At 53.9% G+C, this 21,706-nt stretch overlaps 2 protein-coding genes across 2 annotated transcripts in view; both read right to left on the bottom strand.

The window, feature by feature from the left end:
* Window positions 1-1,886: 1,886 nt before the first annotated feature.
* Window positions 1,887-15,275, bottom strand: Pla2g4f (phospholipase A2 group IVF). Its single transcript, XM_010624764.2, has 20 exons — window positions 14,946-15,275; window positions 13,992-14,061; window positions 13,383-13,519; window positions 13,177-13,305; window positions 12,734-12,774; window positions 12,478-12,520; window positions 12,029-12,095; window positions 10,017-10,186; window positions 9,794-9,907; window positions 9,561-9,598; window positions 9,249-9,384; window positions 7,613-7,749; window positions 7,168-7,396; window positions 5,999-6,113; window positions 5,650-5,787; window positions 5,465-5,572; window positions 4,071-4,265; window positions 3,707-3,873; window positions 2,763-2,949; window positions 1,887-2,523 (listed from the first exon to the last, which is right to left on the bottom strand). The coding sequence occupies exons 1-20, from the start codon at window positions 15,054-15,056 to the stop codon at window positions 2,312-2,314; spliced, it is 2,544 nt and encodes an 847-aa protein (XP_010623066.1). The 5' UTR covers window positions 15,057-15,275; the 3' UTR covers window positions 1,887-2,311.
* Window positions 15,276-17,233: 1,958 nt separating this feature from the next.
* The window catches only part of Vps39 (VPS39 subunit of HOPS complex), a 50,265-nt gene continuing 45,792 nt past the window's right edge, over window positions 17,234-21,706 (bottom strand). The window contains exons 22-25 of the mRNA XM_010624765.3: window positions 20,739-20,888; window positions 20,459-20,593; window positions 20,135-20,226; window positions 17,234-19,120 (exon numbers count right to left, since the gene is read on the bottom strand). Of these exons, the coding sequence (XP_010623067.1) occupies window positions 19,045-19,120; window positions 20,135-20,226; window positions 20,459-20,593; window positions 20,739-20,888 (453 nt within the window). The 3' untranslated portion in view covers window positions 17,234-19,044. The remainder of the gene's footprint in view (window positions 19,121-20,134; window positions 20,227-20,458; window positions 20,594-20,738; window positions 20,889-21,706) is intronic.

Below are 21,706 nucleotides of genomic sequence, written 5' to 3'. Positions count from 1 at the left end.
CCAGAGGAAGCTTCAGGCACCAACCAGAGCCAAAGCCAGATGACGGACAGGCAAAGGATGCCCAGGCCTACTATGGAAGCCCAGCTTAGGTTCGGGTGGGTACCACACGGCAGGTGAGGAGTGGGCCCTACAGGGGCTCAGCAGAGCCAGTTCCCTGGGTGTGCAGCCAGCGAGGCCCACCTGAGTCATAGGATGAAGAACAAGAAAGACTCACAAACCCCACAAATCAGCCTATGCCCATCTCAGAATCAACCCACATGCCTCCCTCCAGCCCCTGCCCAAACAGACAGAAGCTGCCATCCTCTACTCTCAGGAAGCCCGGCACAGCCTGAGGCCACAGGGTGGAGCACCGGAGACAGCCTCAAAGCTCTAAGTGGGGAATGTTCAACTCCGAGAGCACCAAGGCCTAAAAACTGGAGACTCCAATAAAAAAACCACTGATGGTGGCAGGGACAGCAGTGGTGACAAGGGCACAGTGGGGGCTCCCAGGTAACCCTCTGCTGAGCCAAGAGGCAGACAGGCAGCACAGAGGAGGCTTGGGGGAGCCAGGCTACCCCACCCCATGCCAGCCCGAAGTGCTGGCTCTGCCTCTCACTGCCATGTCAGCCAGAGGGTTGTGAGTCCCAGGCCAGGCCAGGCAGGGGACATGGCCAGTCTCCTCCCACTGGGAGCCAGAACTAAGGCTGTGCTTGCTTATTTATTATTTCTTTATTTTTTTCATTTTTAGAAACTGGGAATTAAATCCAGGGCATTGAACTACATGCCCAGGCCCTTTTTATTTTTCATTTTGAGACTAGGTCTTGCCAAGCTACTATATTGCCCAGACTGGGCTTGAACTTGCAATCCTCCTGTGTCAGCCTCCTAAGAGTGCTGAGACTACAGGGATGTGACCACACCCAACCTATGCCAGTTAATTTTGGCCTGGATTGGATTATGCAAGTCCTATAGAAGTGACTGTGAGGGTACTAACCTCATCAGTGGGTTAACCTAGTAGGAGGTGGGCATAACTGGGAAAGTGGGCCATAGGGACATGACCTGGGGACTGTCTGGTCCATCTCTGGGTGCTTACCCCAGCTTCCCAGATTTCCAGAATCACACATTTCCACTATAGCTCTGCTTTGGAGCCAGCTGACCATGGACCAAAACCATGAGCCAAAGTTAAACCTCTTCTCCTTTAAATTGTGGCTATCAAGTGTTTTGTCCCAGTGACAAAAAGCTAATGCAAGAGTCTTCTCTTCAAATTAGGGCAGAGAAGTTTCCCCAATGGAGAGGAATTATGACTCTACTCTGGTCCTGGAGAGCATGTTTGTATCTGCAGGGGTGGAATGGCCAAGGGCCAGTCAAGTAGGTGGCCCAGCTGCTGCAGGGTCCTAGGGCCTCAGCACCAGGGCAGGACAGGGTGAGGAGGACAAGGCTGGAGAGGGCTTGGCCAGGACAGATCTTCTCTTCTTGAAATATTCCCACACTGGAGAGGCACAAAGTATTGGGAGGGTCCCCAAATGGGCCAGGAAGTGTGGGACAGCAGGAGAGAGGGTAAATAGCTGTGCACAGGTCATCCACTTCAATTGTAAGAGGCAGGACCCAGTCTGTTATCAGTGGACAGGTGCTCACTTTCCCTGCCACTGGTAAACATGTCCTCCCTCCAATGTGGCCTGTTAGCTCCTGGGAGCAGCAGGACTGTATTTCCATGAGGTGGTGGCTGCACAAGAGACCATAGAATGTGGCCCAAGTGTAGAGAGTGGCGCACTGTGCAAGTCCAGCCAGGGACTGGTCAAGACAGGTTGTCACACCACCGGCATCAGGAGAGGGCCAGGGGACCAGAAGGTGAAGGAGAGTCAGGAGCTGGACATGGAATCACTGACACAGGCTGGCAAGCCACATGGCTCTCTTTATTCTTGACGCAGTAAATCCAGCTCAGGGGGCAGAGTTCTGAGGCCACTACAGAGAGCATGACAGCTGCATTTCAGTGCTCACCAAGAGAAGGCACCTTGTACCTCAGCACCTCAGCACCTGCATCAAGTGCCTTAGGGTCTGTGTGGGCCTCATGGTGACACTGCCCTCTTTGGCCCTGCATCCCTAGAGCCCCAGAGGGATGCACTATTCCATCTTCTCCAAGAAACACAAAGGCGGCCCTGACCCAAAGCAAAGCTGCAGGTCTAGGTCTATAAGACTTTCTGGGCCTGGAAGACTTCAGGGCAGGTGCTGGAGAGTGGGCAGCAGAAGATCCCACCACTTCCTGCTCAGCAGGCATTGGCTTTGAGCCTTGCATCTCCCCTCTGTCCTGTAGTCCCAGCTCCCAACTGCTCAGGCCTCAGCCCTTGACAGTCTGCCGCCGCTGCAGAGCCAACTGGAGTGCGTGCCTGATGGTCTCTGCATTGTTCAGAATGGTGTAGTGGTTCAGGGCCACCAGCCGGTCAAACTCTTTGGGCGTGTAGGTGAAGTTCGTCATGCCATAAGGTGTGTCTGGCCCGTTGATGACAAAGTCCCCGAAGTCCTTCTCTGTAGCTGTTCGCCGCTCCACACCTGGTGGGGGGCAGGTTGGGGTGCTCTGGAACTTCCCAGGGGCTGCAGCCCTAGGCCCCTCCCACATCTCAGCCCTCAGGCCCATCTGGAGGAGATGACCCACATGTACAATCAGGGTCAGGAAGTAGGGGACAGTAAGTGGCATTCGGCTCTGGCCCCCCAGAAGGCACGCGCTGACATACTGTGCAGGGGTCCATGCCCGGAGAGCACCCCAGCACTCCCAGCCTGGCTTCTCTCACCTGGGGCCAGGTGTGTGCGGAAGGTGCGGTTGACAAGTGGGAAGTGCAGCACGATGGGGGCCTGGGGGTCCTTGGCCTCGGCAAACAGATAGCACTCACGGGGCTTGGCCATGTCCTCAGGGCCCACCTTGATCTTGGGGAAGGGGATTCCTCGGTCCAGGCAGTACTGCTCTGTCATCTGCAAGACCTGGGTGGGGATGGGAGATGCTAGCCCTGCCTGCTTCCACCTGGACTCTCACAGGCCTGGCTTCACACCGGCTGTGTCTCTGCATAGGCAAGTGACTATGGCCACGTTCCTCACTCATCAGACACGAACGGGGATAACTGTGGGACACAGATCAGCTGTAACCAGAGCCCGAGTGCTCCCCTGTCATTGCCACTCCTCCTGTGACACAGCCCTCCCTCTGACCCCACTCTTCTCCCTGTTTGGGGCCCCCTGCAATCCCATGAGGTTGACACAGTGGTTGCCAGGTCAGCACTGGATAAGCCTTCATCAACCTCCAGTCCCAGGCACTCACTGGCCCAGGAGGACCAGGCGAATGGAAGACTGACTGGTCCAGCAGCACAACCAGAATCCACATCTGGAGTGGCACCGTCAGTGCCCAGCAGAGTTGGAAGGAGTGCCTGCTGAAGTCTCCCTGAAGGGACCCAATCGCCCTGTTGTTACCATAGTGACAAAGGACAGCAGGACCAGATAGGACTGAGGGATCCCACCACAAATGGGTAGATCTGAAGAGTGGCTGGAAGATGTGAAAGGACTCTGCCTGGGCTCCTGTGCCTACTCTCATCCAACATCCCAGAAACTCTTCCAGCTGGGAGACCTGGATAGACAACAGCAACCGGAAGGCACTGGCCCCAAAGCAGAATCCAGGCCAGCCAGAAGGGTGACCCCAAACATTGAGCCTGGCCCCTCGGCAGAATTTTCCACTTCCTACCCCCTGTACCTCAAAAGGGGCTTCCAGGGAGTAGTCGAAGGACAGAATGAGGTCCACCGCCCGCTGGGGCAGCAGGGTCAGTGGGAAGGGAGAGTTGATGGCAAAGCCTCCGTCCACCAGGCACAGGCAGTCCCACATGGGTGTGAGCTGGTTGGGGAGGGCGTCTGGGTGTGTGTCTGCAAGGCACAAGGACCATGTGGCGGCCTCCCAGCGTCCCCTCTCCCCACATTCTATCTGCAGCCCCCCACCCGCAGCACAGGGACAGAATCTCCCCGTCACCACCCAGGCAGCATCCCCACAGGCATGCCCACAGCAGTGCTGGCCCGGTCACCAGAGGTAGGAGGAGGACACCTACAGCCGGGGCAGTCCCCACCTTTCCAGGCCACAAAGTCCCTGCGGGCTGCATAGTCCTTGTGCAGGCAGAGACCCCGCATGAAGTTAAAGTTCTGGGTGGCAGCAAGGCGGGAGGTGAATATGTCCAGCACGGCCTGTGAGATGGGCCCCTGAGGGATGAAGAGCCTGGTGTGCAGCCAGGAGGGGTCGTGGGGCTGGGACTGTGGGCACTTGTCTAGGTGGGGTGGGAATGAAATACAGTGAGCAGAGGACCCCTCAGAGAAGCCCCCCACAGTGCTCTCCCTGCACCCCTCCTCCTCCTCCAGACCTCAACCACTGCCTTACAGGTTAATATTAAGGATGTAGGAGGTGGGCATGGTGCTATGCACCTATGATCCCAGCACTCAGGAGGCTGAGGCAGGAGGATTGCATATTCCAGGCCAGCTAGGCAACACAGTGAGTTCGAGGCTGGCCTAGACTACACAGCAAGACCCTGTCTCAGAAAGCCAAGGGAAAGGGAAAAGGAAAAAAGAAAGAGAAAGATAAAAAAGGAAAGAAAAGGAACTAAAGTGCTTCATCCTTCGAACAGAAGTGGCTCAAAAGACTTGAATTTTGTTGGGTTCTGAGCTTGCAAATGTATCACAGCTTAATGAACCACAGTAGGATACTTAATTATATTAAGGAATCATTAAAATTCTTAGATTTGCTAATGATGACATAGTTATGTTTTTCTATGCACACAGCATAGAATTCCTTTCAAAGCATCTGTTATATTTTAGAAGTGGCCTGTGACACAATTTATTGAAGAATTGCTCTCCCTCCCTTCTGTTGCATACACAGCGGGTGGGCCTGACCTGGCACTGAGCTCACACACTGCTTGGAAGAGGGAGGTGGTGATATAAAGAGGTAATGGATCATAACAGCACGCGGTGACATGCAGTCCTCAGGGACCACGCTGTTAGTCCCAATCAGCCTTCGGGGGGAGTGGGAATGACAGATATCTGAGCTGCATCTTTTTGTTTGCGGGGAGTGAGGTACCCGGGACTGATCTCAGGTCCTTGCACTTGTGAGACAGGCAATGCAACCACTGAGCCAAATCCCTGGCCCCTGAGCTGAGTCTTAAGTGAAGAGTAAAAGCTACCAGGAAAGAAGGGTGGAAAGGGCACTTTGTGCAGCTGGGCTCTCACTGGCCTGTCAAGAACGGGGCTGAAGGGCTGCCAAAATGGGGTGAGAACATCCAGAGCCTTGGCTGAACGATCCACAACGGAGAACTTGGAAGTGGGCCTCCACCATGCCAGGCATTTGGAGACTCTAAACTAGAGACAGTTTCTTCAGGACAGCTGAGTCCTTCACCAGCCCTTCTCACATCCTTTCTCTCTCTGCCAGGACCCCAATGCTAGCAAGTGAGCGTGGTTTGGGGGTCTCTGCCCTCACCTGTGATGTTCATGCTACCTCTGTGCCAGTCCAAGAAGCCCAGGCCTGAGCCAACAATCTTCAGGAAGATCTCATCCAGGCTGGCTGCGAAGGCGCTGCCCCACATACCTGAACAGACAGACAGAGCCCCCACATCAGAACCTGACCAGGGCACTTCCTGTCCCAGTCTCTGGGCCTACACTCACCTTGCAGGTAGCAGATGCGGGGCTCAGGCCGGAGTTCCAGCAGTCGCCCCATGAAGAACTCAGAGCCCAAGAGCTCAGTGGGAACATAAGCTCCATACTTGGGGAAGCCGACCTCATAAGGTGTGAATTCGCACCACTCTGGAGGCCCAAGTGAGAGCAAAATCAAGAGAGGCTTCCCACCAGGGCCCTCCTGCTGCAGCAGGAAACTTGTCTTGCCAAGGACAGGAGGCAGCAGTCCCTGTGCTCTAAGGTCCCCTGCAGCCACCTTCACCTGGACCTGAGGGTCTGACCTCATCCACCTCCTGCCAACCTTCCCTTCCACATCCTTCCTCCTCTCCACTCCAGGCACCTGCAAAGTCTTCCCCATTCATGTTGGTGTGGACGTTGATGCTGGCATAGATAGGGTAAGGGTTTTGACCCTGGCTCACTGCATCCTGCTGGTCAGACAGCTTGGCAGGATTTTCCTGGGCAGGAGAGAAATGGGGCAGCTTGGACTCCAGGGAGTCCCCTTCCCATATTCCTGTGGCCTTAGGTCAGGACCCTGTAGGATGTGATGAGTCCACAGGATAGACCTTGAGCTGTCAAGGCCACAGCTGCAGGCACAGCTGTCTGAGGGACAAACTGCAGCAGAGAAAGGCCCCTGGGTTTTTACTGTTCCAGGGGCTCTGGGGACACCCTCCCCCAACTTTCCCATTCAAGAAAGCATATCAGTAAAGGTACAAGATCCCAATGATGAATGTAACTGTACTGCATACCTAAAATACACCAATAAACTCAATGAGAAAAAATAAACAAATAAAGAAAAAGGTGGTTAATTCCAAAGAAAAAGTGAAAAAAAAAAAAGAAAGAAAAAAAAAAGAAAGAAAGCATATCAGAACACACAGGAGTTAGACTGACATATTGAAAGAGTCCTTGAAAAGCTGGTCTAATTTATCTAAGAAAGTGTCGCTTCTTTACTTAGAAATGAGAGGTCACTGGTGACCCACAACTGAGAGCCACCCAAGTGGGTCCGCAGCTCTGAGCCTTACTGCAGAGCACTGGCTGGGCCTGCATTTCTAGAAGCAGCACTGGGTGGCATGCAACAGGGCTTCGCTGGCCAATGAGACCAACCAAAACCAGTCTCTGGAAGGAGAGCTCAGCCGTGGTTGTTTTTGATGGAAGGGATGGGAAATAAGAAAGAGAATTGAGACGCAGCATGTACATGTACCAATTCCCCATGATGAATGTATTTATTATGTCTCACAAGCATATTCTAATATAAAAAGGGAAGAAAAACATGAAAAGCTGTGCAGGAGTTCCACCATGCAGAAAGCTGAGAACTGTGGCTCACTCCTTTTCTCCAGGGTTCAGAGCCCAAAAGGTAAAGTGGGGCCAGCCCACCCTGGTGTCTCTTTCCACCAGGGGAGCTCAGCCTTCCAGGACAGCTTTGCAAGTCTACTTTAGCTGGAGGAATGAGGCAGAAATGGGAAACGGGCTGTGGAAAGGGTAGAGAGTGTCTTACTTCTGCTCATCTCTCACCTCCTGGTTCAGAAAATACTCAATGAAGAGACTCCAGAGGTCAACGAGGGACACGCTGTGGCTGCTGCTCTCCCGCTCCCGGGCCCCCAGCTCCTGAGTATAGTATTGCCACTGCTCCGTGGATATTGCGCCCATCTTACTGCTGCAGACCTGAGCCCGGGCACGCGCTATGGCACACTGCAAGGCCACATGGGACCAGGCTGGGTCCTTGTAGAGTGTGGAGATGCACCTGGGTGAGGGCCAGGGAGCACAGCCAGGGGAGGGAGAGGTGCAGGAGGCTGAGGGACTGCTCCCTCTCCCTCACACTTGCACCTGCTGCCCCACACACTGACTCCTAGTCCCCTTGGAAGAAGGCACCCAGCCCCACTTCCAAGGTTCCATCAGATCTCCAGGTCACCTATCACCCCCACTTGCTTGCATTCCCTCTGCACCCTGCCCCACTTACCAGGTGGATCCAGAGACCCCGCTCAGGTAGGTCACAACATCCAGGAGGCCAAGCTCCTGCAGCCCCATCAGGTTGCCGTATAGGGAAGACATGGCTCGAGTTCCACCCCCGGAGCCCACCACAGCCACCACAGGGACCTGGGCAGAGCAATGATGACAGTTTCTCTACACTTGCACATCATTGCCTATGTCCTCCAGACACTGTTATAAGAGCCTCACACATATTATCTGATCGAAACGTCACAGCAACCTGATGAGGCCACTATTTTACGGATGAGGAAACTGAGGCATGGGAAGGTTAAATACTCAAGATCATAGTGTTAGTGAGAGATGAGCTATCAAACACAAGCAGTAGAGCTCCAGAGATGGCTCTCAACCATTGTTGCAAGGCCACCCATTTGATTCACCAAAAACACTTTGCTTTGCTTTGATGAATGGGTATTTTGGGCTGGATCGTTTGGGAGGTACTGTCCCGTGTGTGGCAGGACATTTAGTGACACTCTTGGCCTTTACTCCATGGGTGCCTATGGCATCCCTTTGCTTCCCCCACCCCAGCTGTCAGAATAAAACATTTCTCTAGACACTGACAAATATCCCCTAGAGAAGTGGGGGGACAGAACTGCCCCAGCTGAGAACCACTGAGCAAAACGCAGAGCAGTTAGCAGCCCGGACATGAGAGGTGCCTAGAAGTTGGGGTCCTCCTTAGGGTCAGAGGAGCCTAACAGGACTAGATTTGAAAGTGTTTAGGTGATCAGCTTTCTCACAAAGGGCTGCCTCCTTGCACCCAGATTCTTGGGTCCTCTGCCCTCTTCTTTTCTTCTGTCTTACAGAATGCTCCCTGGGGCCCTGTTGTTTCAGGGTACAGATTCAGCACTGAGGGTGTGCATGCTGACTGATGAGCAATCCAGGCTTGCAGCTTATGGGTGCTCTGTCTCGAGTACACTGCCACCAGGGTTAGCACTGCTTGTTCCTGGCCTCCCTCAGGCACCTGTCTGCATCTCTTCCTCCTGCATCCTGGCCACAGTCTGTTTTTGCCCAGGGATCCAATGAGCCAAAAATCCCACCTACTTGCAAATCCCTTCGGCAACTGTTAGGGACTTTGTGTCCTCTCCAAACTGTTGAAGACCCAACCCCCAGTGTGGCCATTTTGGGGGCTGGGGCCCATAAGAAAGTAATAATGTCAAGTGCTATGATAGGGTAGGGACTCAGAAGAGAAAGAGATACCAGAGAACTTCCTTCCCTCTCCGCGCACCACAGACATGAGGAGAGGCCAGGTGAGATGACAGTGAAAGGTGATATGATGAGGAAGAGAGGCCTCGTCAGAAACCCACTCTGCAAGCACCATGACCTTGGGCTTGCAGCCTCCAGAATGAGGAGAAAATAAACGTCTACTGCTGATGCCACCTGGTCTGTGATGTTCTGTCATGGTGGCCCACACTGACATCTGCCCCTCAGCCAGGGCGGCAGAGCCCTCCTTCATTCAGGGCCCTGACTCCTCAGCACCTCTGTCTCTCAAACAGTTCTGCTCCCTTCCTCCTCTGCTTCCCACGCTTCCTCCAGGCTTCCTGTCACCTCTCCCCACACATGTCCCCTTGGGGGACAGGTTGGACTTGGTCCCAGCAACCTCCATCCCATACCTGGTCACTGGGAGGAGTCTCGCTCAACTCCAGCACCTGCTGCAGGGCCTTGGCCACCACCGCCTTCCTCTTGTCCAGGAACTCCTGCTCACCATCACAGAGGTCAAAGCCCAGGCGCAGGTCCAGGTCCCCAGAGCTGCCTCGGAGGGACAGAGTGGGGGCCAAGGTAAAGAGGAACCTCAGCCCAGCCCAGTTTTCACAGGTGCAGCCCCCACACTGTGGACCCCTGAGCAGAGACCCCGGGGAAGAGAGTGGACCAGAGCACACTTCCTGCCCAGCCCCCAGAGACCTCCCACTGGAAGCCCACCTCACCTCATTTCTGCCTTCACACACAGAGCCACCTCCTGGCCCTGAAAGAGAGAGCAACGCCATCTCTGAGCATGCACAGCTGGATCCTTCCAGGGAAATGGCCTCCTGCCATGACCCCTTACAGCTCCCTCTCTGGCCCTATGGCTGAGCCCCCGCAGCCTGCTCCTGCCTGCCCCCCTACCTCTCTTGGTGGTCACATGTCAAGCAGGGCCCCTGGCACCCAGACAGAATCTTACCTCTCCCAGGTCCAAGATGCACTGCTCCTCCTGGCCCAGGGGCAGAGAGGACAGCAGGAAGCTGCTCTTTCCCAGCTTGCTGGTCTCAGCCTCCAGCTCAGTACTCAGGCCGCTCTGAAGAGAAGACAGAAGAAGGAGCAACCCAGGGTGGGAGAAAAGGTGCCTGGGGAGCGGGCCCTGGGCTGGACAGCTCCACCTTACCACCCTCCCCTGGGCTGCTCACCTGTAGAACCCTGAGCTTCTCCATCAGCTCTACATCCAGCTGGGAGCTCAGCACAGGGTTCACGTGGAAGGTGAAGGTGGGTGGGAGGCCTGGCTCCGCCGGCCACTGCAGGGGCAAGAGCTGAGGCTTCTCATAGGCCCCAGGCACTGCTAGCTCCACCTGCCTGGAGCCTGAGGGCAGAAGGCCCGGAAGAGACAAAACAGAGTCTGTGTGGGCTCAGGACAGCAGCATCCAGGACAGCAACAGCCACAGCCTTCTCTTCCACAGAAACCAACAGCTTTCATCTCCCTGCTCACTCTGGGACTCAGACCACAGGAGACATTGGGGAGGTTCTTGGGGTCAGAAATGCTCCCCCACACTGGGAGGGGGTGGGAAATACACAAATACCTAGGGAAGGAGGAAGGCGGGGACAGGAGTAGAAACCGGCCCATAGCCTATGGGGCTGGTGATTTTGAAATTATATCAATGTATAATACAGAATTATGTGCAGTTAATCATCTATTCATTATATTAATTACAGTTTTAAACTGGCAGTCTCCTCCATCTCTTGTCCCCATTCAAGCTTTGTGCTCATTTCCTAGGATGGTTTATGGCTAGGAAGAAAACAAGTGTTTTCTAAACAAGGAAGACCTTGAAAGAATATAGGGAGTTGGCAGAGGAGGTCAAAGGCAGAATGGGATCCGTGGGTGCCCAGGAAATTCCATCATGATAAGAACGGGAAGGCAGCCCACGCTAGAGGATAATATGCATCCTGGGAAGAAGCAAGGATCCAGGCTAGTGTGCTGGCGAGGAACTGGGGACACCCTTCCCTGTTTCCCAGGAGCTTTTGAGGGCAGGACAGGACCCAGAAAGAAAAGCCTGCAAATGGCATCCAGGCAGAGGGAACCACGACAGCCTCACAGCAGTCTCAGACTCCAAACACAGCACGGGAGCAACAGTGAACCAAAGAGCCCATGGGCAGCAGCCTCCCTGGGGAAGATCCGGATGGAGTCCCACTCCCTACGGCCCCTCCTCAAATTACATGAGACCAGAGCCTGGATGGGAGCCTGGGGTGGAGTAGTGGGGAACGGCAGGCGTGTGCTGACACGCTGTCCACAGGAGGGAATCAACAGGCTGGGGAAGAGTGCGGGCTGCACAGTGTATCAGTCCTGGGCTTGGGCTTGGCTCCCCACTTAGGTTCTTCCGGGGACCTTGGTCATGTGAAGTAAACAGGGATTGCACCAACTGAGGGGCTCGGGAGGGTTACAGGATCCAACAGACACGGAGTGCTGACACAGTGCTGCACGTCATCCAGGCAGTGCCTATCCCACAGGCTTAGGCTCTGCCTAGGAAGGCACCATGGCCTCCCGTGGCCTCAGCTTCACTCCCACATCCGGTCCCTCCTCCTGAGTGGTCACCCTTGGTGGCAGGCTGCACCCATAGCCCCACTTTCCTCACTTAGCATCCCATGCTGTGCCGTGTGACCTCGGCTCTCCCACTAAAGACACTGACTCCACTCTGTGCCCTCCAGCTTGGAGTTCAACCACCTGACTTGCTGGGTCCAATAACATATGAGTGGCCAAGACGTGACCAAAGGCTTGAGAAGTGCTTGCTCAATTGGGTTTGCTCTCTTGCACCTCTGCCAAGGTCTTAAGAACACACCCCTGCTAGTCTCCATCTGGTGTGTGGGATGCATAGCTAGGCCACCCTGCCAAGTCCGTCTTAATCAGCCAAGCCCCAGCTGACTGCCAGAAGTGTGGGCTAAATAAGTGCTTCTTCCTGTATGCCACAGGGTTTGTAAGTGTTTGCTTTAGAGCAATAGCTGGACAGGTGCAGTCTTTATACTTGAATCCTTCCAAGGACAGGGCGTTCCCTACTTCCAGAAGCAACCCATTCTATCTTTGGTCAGCTCTTAGAGTGACAGAGTTAAGCACTTTCTCCCTCATGCCACCTCTTTGACATCACAGCTCCCAAAAGCCCCTCACACTCCCAGCCCCAGGAGGGAAGGCGAGACCAAGGCCTGAGCAGCTCACCATACTCTCGCTGTGGTGCGGTCCCATCTCCCTCAAGGGTGCCGTGGACTCTCAGACAGGGGTGAGCCTGAGAAAAGCAGAAGCTTTGGAAGCCAGCCAGCCCACTGGGCCCTCTTCAGGGTCAGGACCAGGATGGAGGGAAGGAGGGAGGAGCAAAAATAGCCACTCCTGGGCTTGCTCCCTCCCAGGCCCTGGGGAGAAGGGGAGTGTGGGGCCCTGTAGCGGCACCTTCATTTTCAAGGCAGACTGGGCACGGAGGGAAACAAGAGCCATGCAACAGGTCAGAAGCTTGGGGCCCAGGCTGTGCACCCAGGGTTGGGGGAGCTTACGGCTCTGCATCCCCCTAGCACATTCTGAGCAGAGCTGTGTCCCTCAGAGGTGGGGAGGCACCACAGACTCGGTCAGGGGCTCCCCGCTACCCCAGCCCCAGACCTTCCCCACTTGCTCACCACCAGGACTCCATTGGTGATGACCTTGGGTGCCGGCACCTGGCTGCAAAGGAGGAGGTACTTGTGGGCCATCAGGCTCCTTTGTCATGGTCACAATAATGTGACAAGACCACTGGAAAAGCCTGGGCATGGTGGGGTTGGGAGCAGGGTTTAAATGACTGAGCAGACCACACTGTGCCCCCTGAAGCCAGACTTCCAGGGTCAACACAGGACATGGTGACCGACAGATGGGAGCCACTGGGCCTCGTGGACTCACCTCTCCTCTAGAACCAGCTCCACCTCCAGCTCCTGTGAGTCCTACGTGGGCGGAGCAGAAAACACCAGCTTTTCAAAGGCTCCCGAATCCCCAAGGGTTTGTCCCCGCCCTGACCTTGCTAGGCTCCAAGGACTAGAAGAGGAGATGCTATGGCTTCATATGGGCACATGGCACAGTGGCACTTTCATGCAGAGAAACATGTGCCAGGCACTGTTCTAGGCACAGGACTCATCAGAACCAGGGCAGACAAAACCCAGTGTGCTCCATGGGCCCAGTTTAGTTTCACACAGGGCAGTAGTATTTAGGGAAAGAGTCACAGGATCAGAGCTACAGGACGGAAGGGGCAGTTGTGGAAGCCCGTCCTGTGCTGATGGCCCCAGCCCTGTTGCTGGCCCTGGGCTAGCCTCCCAAGAGCTTGGCTGTTGTCCGTGCAGGTGGCTCACCTGCTGGGTGAGTGAGAAGGTGTGCCTGTAGGGCTGGCCAGGCTTGAGTCTCCTCAGGTCAAACAGGAGCAGAGACAGCTGGTCGCTGCTCAGGATGTCCTTGTCATAGAGGGTGAGCTCTAGTACGTTCTGGGAGCAGAGAGGCAGGAGGTGGGCACTGTGGAGGGGCTCCTCCCGCCATGGCCAGGTCGCTCGGTGACCCTCACCTTCACGGCACCATGGATCTGGTAGCAGAAGGTCTCATTCCACTCAGGGTCACTGCAGTTAGCTACCATCCTCGTCCGGCCAGGGCTGGGGGATGCCGTGGGCAGTGACACCTGCACATAGCAGTCAGCTTTGGAAACTGTGGGGGTCAGGGGATAGGGTTGGATCAATCTCAAGCCTAAGTGCTAAAGAGGTTTCCTGGGGGAGGACGGGCCAGAGGGGAAGGGACAGCACAGTGAGGACATGTGTCACTGCCACACAGTGGGGCAGGGGAGTCTTTGGCCTTATCTTGACCACTTATACCTTCCACGCAACTGAGCAGAAATCCTGCAGTGGCCAATAGCCAGTTGTCACATGGTGTCAGTGATTCCCAGAAACAAAGGCAATGAAACCCTCTCCCCAAGAGGAGCACAGCTTGGAAGCTCCAGGAGAGTAGGCATGTTTGTGTGACAGCTGGCCTCGCACAGGTACGGCTTGGGCCTCCCAGGTCTGGCTCTGCACTGCGCTCCCCTGCAGAGGTCAGCGCCAGTCTGCCCCCACCTCCCATTCTCAGGGTGTGCACTTGAGGCCTTTGGGAAAATGAGGGGGAACATGAAAACAGGGTCACTCACATAGATCTGTGCCTTGGATGTTTCTGGCCCTCAGCACCTTCACCTGGAGGTCATAGTATGGGTGGGTTTCCTGATGAAACAACAGAACACCAGGGACTTGGTTCCAGGAAGTTGGGGGTGAGGCCTGGCCTCCTCCTCCAGGGTTCCCAGCTCTGAATTCCCTTTGTTCCATCATGGAGCAGCAGCCGAGCCCAAGGTCACTGATGTCACCTCGCCAGAAGGTCTGTGCCTGGGATGCCTTTGCACAGCCCAGGCATTGGGGGCTCAGCATTGCTGATGAGTCTGGACCCAAGAATCTGTCACTTCTGGGCTCATGTCTTAGCTCCACCATGAGCTATCCAAACTGATCATGGTTATCATGACCACAAACCTCAGCTCCCCTCAGACTAGGGTGGTCCTTTAGAAGTTTACAAGCTGGCATAATGTGTTTAGACACTAACCATGAAAAGAGAAAGTGGTGGCCCACCGCACCCAATCAGCTGCCTGCCCAAGGCTGGAAGGAATACAGGAGGCAGTGGGCAGGGCGAGCAAAGTCGTGAGTCACCAGATTATGCTGGTCTGACAAGTCATTAAGGAGCCTGTAGTTTATCAGGAGTGATAACAGCAGAGCACAGCCTCCTGGGAGTAAGACTCCCCTCACCACCTGTGCAAGCTCCTATTCCTTTTCCCACAGTGGGTTCTACAGCCAGGTTAGAACAGTCCTGGCAAAAACAGCCAATGGAAGGCAAGTGTCACACAACTTTTTCTCTAAGTCTTACTTGAGCGGGGGCAACATTCTTTTCAAGAGCCAAGCCACTGGCCAACATCTCTAACTTAATCTCTGACAGGTCCTCTGGAGCAAATAGGTCCCACTCCAAGTCAATATTCCATGCCGGGATGGACTCCATCCTCACAGGGGACCAGAGCTCCCAGGGCTCTCCAGTCTATGTCTCCCAGGTAACATCAGTGCCTTACCTGCCAGTGCGTCCGCTGAGATCCCCTCTTCTCTCTCCTCTTCAGTGCCACTGCCCCTAGGAGGGGCAGCCCTTTGCCTGCCAGCCACCTTGCCCAGAGGCCCCCAAGCATGGCTGGCAGTACAGTTCGCAGCAGAGAGCCTTCTGCTCTCCTGGGCCGCCAGCTCTCCAGCTACACACACTGCAGCTCAGGTCTGACAGGTAGCACTAGGGTGGGGAAGGTGGAGTGGCCAGGACTCAGGAGGTGGGGTTTGATACTCCAGGAAGTGACTGGAGCCTGATTTCCTCAGGCAGGAGGCAGTTCAAGCCCTCTTCAAGAGACACCTGTAGTCTCTGGTTAGCACCCTGGCTCCCCTGACCAGCCCCTGGTTACTGAGAAACAGACACCTGAGAGCTTTACCACCCCCACCCACCATGGTCCCATTTAGTGAGTGGGGGGAGAGCCCCGGTAAACCTATTTCTAGCCAAGAAGTGCTGTAGCAGGGACTGGCCTCAGTTGCCCCCGAGGCCTAAAACTAACCTTTCAGTCTCAGTCTCTGGGGCAGGGCTTCCTCTGGACTCAAAGATGTTTCCTGTCTCTCATGGCCTCCCTCATTTATCCCCCAAACACCAAGCACCTGCTGCATGCTAGACCTGTACTACACCCCAAATAGCAAATGTGGGAGAGTCACCTCTGTTGTGTAGACCAAGTGGGGGTGAACCTATGGCACGTGCCACAGTGAGCTGTTTGTTATCACTGAAAGCTCTAGAAGGTTCACCTTCACTGATACGGATGTTCACAGCCTCACCATGGTTCCTTGTGCGTCTGACTAGGCCCTCTGTGGGTCATGGAAACACCCAGGGGGCTCAAATAGAGGCAGGGAGATGGTTAGGGGGTATAATAGCAGTAAAAGGCAGACCTGCCTGACCTTGAGCTGCTAGATACAGGCTTTCAAGGCCTCTGTACACCTCACACTGGATATATGTGATGATTCCTCTGGATGGTGATCATCTAGGTCACGGAGGCAGGCAGTCTCCAGGGAAAGACAGGACTTCTGGGACAGTGAAATGTTGGGGAGATACAGGTCTTCACCCAAGAACCAGTCAGCTCCACTCTTCCTCAAGACCTCCTAGCACTGGAGGCTGAAAGGACAACATCCAGAAAGATGATTCAACTCCAAATGAACAAACTGGAAGGGTTCAGACAAAACTAGAAGGGTAACTGCCTCTGGCTAGGGCTCAAGGCAGAGTGTTTCTGCTTAATTTGGACCATAAAGCCACAACTAGGATGTGTGTGGCCCCCAGTCCCATTGGGTTCCGAGAACAACATGAAGGGCATTCCTGGACCCACAGCAGAAGGGTTAGCTGGTGGCAGACCCAGGCTCCTGATGGACAGGAGTGCTTCTCGGGTTGTGCCTTGCTCTCCTGTGTCATCTGCCCCATGCTTAAATAATGCCATGACTCAGTCACAGATGGTCTTAATTCCCAGAGAAACCTCAACAGTCACAGGTCGAGGGGGACAGCAGAGAGGGAACACATCACCTTTTAGAACTGGCCAGAGTGGGCTTGTATTTCCCTTCTCAACTGTCCCTAGGTCCCTCACTCCTACCAACTCCATCCCTTGCATACTGTCACAGTTTCTATCTAGATGTCCCCCCAAAGCCTCATGTGCTCACAGAGGGGAGGGACTTTTGGGAGGTGATTGGACTGCGGAGGCTGATACTCATCGGTGGATTAGCCCACTGTTGAGTTTATAGCTATTTGCCATTTGGAAGCCTGGTCAGAGGAGGTGGTCACTGGGGGCATGGCCTGGGTCTCCCTCCCTCCTCTGATCTCTGCTTCCTGCTACCCTGCCATGGCTGTTTTTCCTCTGCCATGCCGCTGCCTTGGAGCCAGTGGACTATGGACTGAGATATCAACCAAAATAAACCTCTCTTCCTTTAGCTGGTGGGTGCTAGGTATTGTGTGAGAAGGTAACCTTAGTCACACATGCCCTGCTAGCCATCATAGCCACAGGAGGGGGCACTAGGTCCCACTGTGTGAAGTGACAGGGAGATAACCTGGATTACGCAGAACTTCTTGACAGTGGAGGTGTTCCCTACTCGTGCTGCCAACTCATCAGGCCACAGCCTCACCTGCCAGAGTGGTCAGCAGAGACTGACAAGGCAGAGGATTACTGTGATTCTCTCCTTCGTCATTTTCTCATTCTCTGTTCTTAGCTAAATTACTATCCTTTAATGAAAGGATATCCTTTAATGTCATTTTCCTCAAAGTCTATGGAAGGGGGAAAGAGACCCAAACAGACACAGCTTCTTGGTAATGTTTATTTGAGAGTTATGAGAGCTCCATTAGTGCTGCTATGACATGGCTGTCTCCAGCTTCTCCAGGTCTCCAGGAAAGGAAGAGTGGAGCCTGGAGAAGTGGGCTGGAAAGAGAACACACTCTATTGTGTCACACACAGGTCATGAAAACAGAAGCTACAGCACAGCAGCCAGGAAGGCAGGGCTTGCATGACAGGGAAGTTCCAGCCCCAAAGTGGGGTCCCCAGGGACTCCATGGAGGAAACTTGGTCTGCTGCTTCTCACAGGTAGCTGTGGTGCTGTTCCACAGGGCTTGCAGACCTGAGCAGGCCCCCACAGCTATGAACGTGCTCCCTTGGGTCTCTTCTGACCTCTCTAAGAGCTTGCCCAGGGCAGCCTCATCCACTCTCACCCACTGGGTGAGTCCACAGCACAGCATGGCAGTGAGGCTTACCAAGGCTTCGGTACAGTCAAGGCCAGGCTATTGGGCAGCATCAGTGTTTGGCACCGTCACGACCCTCACTGCTCTTAAAGGCATTGAGGCAGGAAGACTGCAGGTCCACACAAAGCTCGGGGAGGACAGTGCAGGCTGTACATCCTGTGCAGCATGTTGTGCTAGGCCCCACCCATGCTCCACCTGACAGGCAGGGCCCCCACAAGCCCCACGGAGCTGGTGGTGAGTTCCCATGTAGACCAGTGTAGGCCCCGCCTGCCATCTGCCCTGCTCTCTGCCATCCCCCCTGCTCTCTGCCATCCCTGGATACCTCACAAACATGCTCAGCATCACATTGCTAAAAGTTCCTGACCTGACCATTCCCAGCGTGCCCAGGATCCACCTTCCTGCACCTTATCAGTGCCATTCTCCAATCCTTAGAGAACAAAGCCAGGAGTGAGGGCCAGAGCTTCTGAAACAGAGCAAGGCATCCAAAACCTACAGAACTCCACTCCTCAAAGCTAACCAGCCTGCTCAAGCAGCTAAGGAGTGAGGCAGGAGCAGGTACCTCTGCAAGATGTATCTCAGGCCACACACCATGTGCCATGCCAGCCAGTCCCCCATGGGGAGGCACCAAGGTCCCTTCCTGGGCACACGGTGGGTGCTCTTCTAAGCTTCTGGGCAGACAGTGCACAGCCAAAGGGACCTAATCACAACATACCTGACCACTTTGGTGTGTTCTCAGGGACCCAGACTCCCTCATGCCTCTCACTTTAACTCATTTAAATATTAGCTAATCCTGGTATCCTTGGAGCGGAAGAGAACCTGGGTGGTGCCGTGAGGAAGGATAAAGTGGGGAAAAATGAACAGTGAAAAGTAAAAAGAGAACTTTTTTGACAACTGAAGAGACAAGCATCGAGTGCTCAGGGTAGGAAGGGTACAGTTTCCGTGGAGAAAGCACTGATAGGACAGTCTCCATGGCTTGAGGGGCTCTGCTTCTGTCCTCCTGCAGGGCTCTCCAGGCAGTCTTGCTGAAGCAGCTCTCGGTGAACTCTAGCGAACAACTCTGCGTGCGGACATTTGGGAGGAGTCTCCTTTCCCAGGTGAGTGGTACGCGAAGGCAAGACGGTGGTCTCTGGTCCAAGCAGGTATGAATTCTCTGGGACTGCCCGCAACACAATGGTGGAAGGTACTACTAATCTTTTTCTATTAAAAAGCTGGCAAGGCCAGACCACGAGTCTAATTAAGTCAGAGATGCTCCAGGGTACATGGAAGCCAGTAGTGTCAAACGGGGTGACGTGGTGTCAGGCCCTGACTCTCAGGCTGGCTGCTCCGTCCCCTTTCTGGTGTAGCCATGCTGTCCACTGCTGCATGCTCAGATGCTGGGTTCAGGTGTCGGCTGCATTTACCTCTTTAGAACAGAAGTAGTGCACGACCACTCCATTGGGATATCTTGCAAATGCACTGTGGGGAGGGAAAAGGCTCAGGAGTAAGGGTGGGTGCAGCAGACTCCTCCCTCAGAGCCCGAGGAGGCTTCGCATCTGGGAACTGCCCAGAAGCAGGCCACCCTGACCCTGAGGGACAACTGACCCAAGGGCTGTAGGCTCCCAGCCACCATCTCTGTGAGGAGCTGAACAGAGGACGGGCTGCGCAAAGTTCAAGAGTGGGGGAATATTTCTTCCCCCTCACCTAGTACTGGAGGATTGAACCCAGGGGTTCCCTACTACTAAGCTATACTCCCAGGCTTATTTTTTAAAAATGTTTTTAATTTTAAAAATTATTTTTAAAAATTTGAGACAGAGTCTCACTACATAGGCCAGGTAGGACTTACTCTGAGTGTTGGGGGGTAGGGTATTTCTTATTAAACATTCAGTGCAGACTGGAGGAAGCTCAGTAGTAGAGCACCTGCCTAGCATGCATGGGGCTTGGGTTCCATCTCCAATACCACATACACAAAAGCACAAAGCAAAGGGTGCTCCCTGCCTCAGTCCTGGCTCACTAGATGCTAATACGGCTCGAGGCAACAGCTTCAGACTAATTTGAACAAAGGACAGCAAGCTGGGTCTTTCAAAAGGAGAGTATTCTTGCCCTTCCAAAAAGGACAAATCACTCTTTTAAGGAGAGAAGGCTGACTATGGAACAGGTCTTAACACAGTACGGTACCGGCTCAGGAGCTTGCTCCAGTTACGGGACAAGCAGACCGAAAGATCTCTTATAATCCTTCAGAGACTCACACTTACAAATAAGGACTTTCTGCCACATGTCTCTCACACACACCAGCTACATCATTAGTTCTAGCTGCCAAAAGGAAAGATCTCTTGGTGCACAAATTCAAAAGCCCTGCAGCATACATGCCAAGCCCACTGCAGACAGACAGCCCTTTCGAGGCGCGAGAAGCAGAGGTAGCAGGACAGCCAGCAGCTGTGCCTTCCTGCTGGTTCGTGCCCAGAAGCTGTGGCCCTGGGCGGGGCGCCTCACCTGTTCCCAATCTTCTTCTTGCACACCATGCACACCTTCTCCTCTGTGATGATGCACTTCACCTGCTGGTGCAGAATCCGCTCTTCCTGCACCTGGAAGAGTTTGGGGAGAAGCTCCATGCCTATGTGTGCAATGGGAGGCAGAGGTCAGCATCACTTTATCTTTCAGGGTCCAGGTTCTCCTGGATGAACACCTCCAGCTGGCTGCTGGACCAGCCTGCGCTATACTGCCCAGGTACATACAGCTCTGCCTTGCTGGGAATGGACCATGTAGAAACTGTCACGCTAGGAAACAAAGCTGCCCTCGAGTCTGGAAGGCCCATACCCTCAGAAACTCAGCATGGAGGAGGTTCTTGAGCACTTGATTGAACCGTTTCTTTTGTGCATTTTCTTCTAACACCTTTTCCAGAAAGATGCGGATATCGTTAATCTGAGTGTTTGCTGGCAGAAGGTTGATGGCCTGGGGATAGGAACAAAAGTGGGAATGGGCAGAACAGGAATGAGACTTGGAAGACATCACAGGCCAAGAGCTCTCAGGCCCTGGTCCCTGTCCCAATCCCTCTTCTCACGCAGTGCCCACAGCCCCCTGAGGACTTCTGTCTGACCTTGGTGGTGTCCAGCTTGCTGTGGTGAAGCTCAAGGACCTGTAGGGCAGCCTGAAGGTTGGCCTGTGGTTCCAACAACTCTAACTTCATTGGCCCAAGACAGTGAATACTGGGGGGCGACAGGTACATCCGAAGCAGGGACAGATACACCTGTCTCACAGAGACACAAGTCACACATATCAGGGGAAGGTGACTCTGCCGGGCTGAACATGCCTCAAGATTAGAGGAGTTGGTCTACAGCAATAGTGCACGGGAAACATCATTTCCACCTTCTAAAATTTCAGTAAGTCAAACAGCCAAATGAGGATGTCAAAGATTGCTTTTTCCCTGAGTATATGCCTCATATTTGTCTAACTTTATACCATTTGTAAAATGCTAACATTGCAAAATAACTGAAAAAGATTACTCATTCTCTTTGGCTTTGACTCTCTTTGGCTGAGACCCTGGTCACCTTTCGGCATGCAGGGATTAATACTAGATGGGACAACGCATTTCTTACTGGCTCCCATAGTGGTGCCATTACATTTCTCCACCCTGCACTCAACATTGGGGCAGGGTAATTCTTCATGCTTGGAGCTGTCCTGTACATCATTCAGTAGCCTGGATTCTAACAGCACCCTGTCCTAGGTCATGACCACCACAAATGTCTGAAGACACTGACAAGCTGATGTACATTCTAGACACAGGGTCAGAGCTCTCAGATGGCTCTTCTCAAATGGCCATGTATGACCACATTTGCTTTTGATTTTTTTTGGTACCAAGATTTGAACTTGGGACCTTGAACTTGTGAGGTAGGCGGCCTTTTTTTTTTTTTTTTTGGAGACAGGGTTTCAATATGTAATTCAGGCTAGCCCTGAACTCACTATGTAGTCCAGGTTGGCCTCGAACTCATGGTGATCTTCAGCCTCCCCAGTGCTGGGATTATAGGCATGTGCCACCATGCCTGGCTTTAAAAAAAAAAAAAAAAA

Source organism: Fukomys damarensis, unplaced genomic scaffold, assembly GCF_012274545.1.
Source record: "Fukomys damarensis isolate Sample0158 unplaced genomic scaffold, DMR_v1.0_HiC HiC_scaffold_17, whole genome shotgun sequence".
Taxonomy (NCBI): Eukaryota; Metazoa; Chordata; class Mammalia; order Rodentia; family Bathyergidae; genus Fukomys; species Fukomys damarensis.
This window is presented reverse-complemented; position numbering and strand designations above follow the sequence as displayed.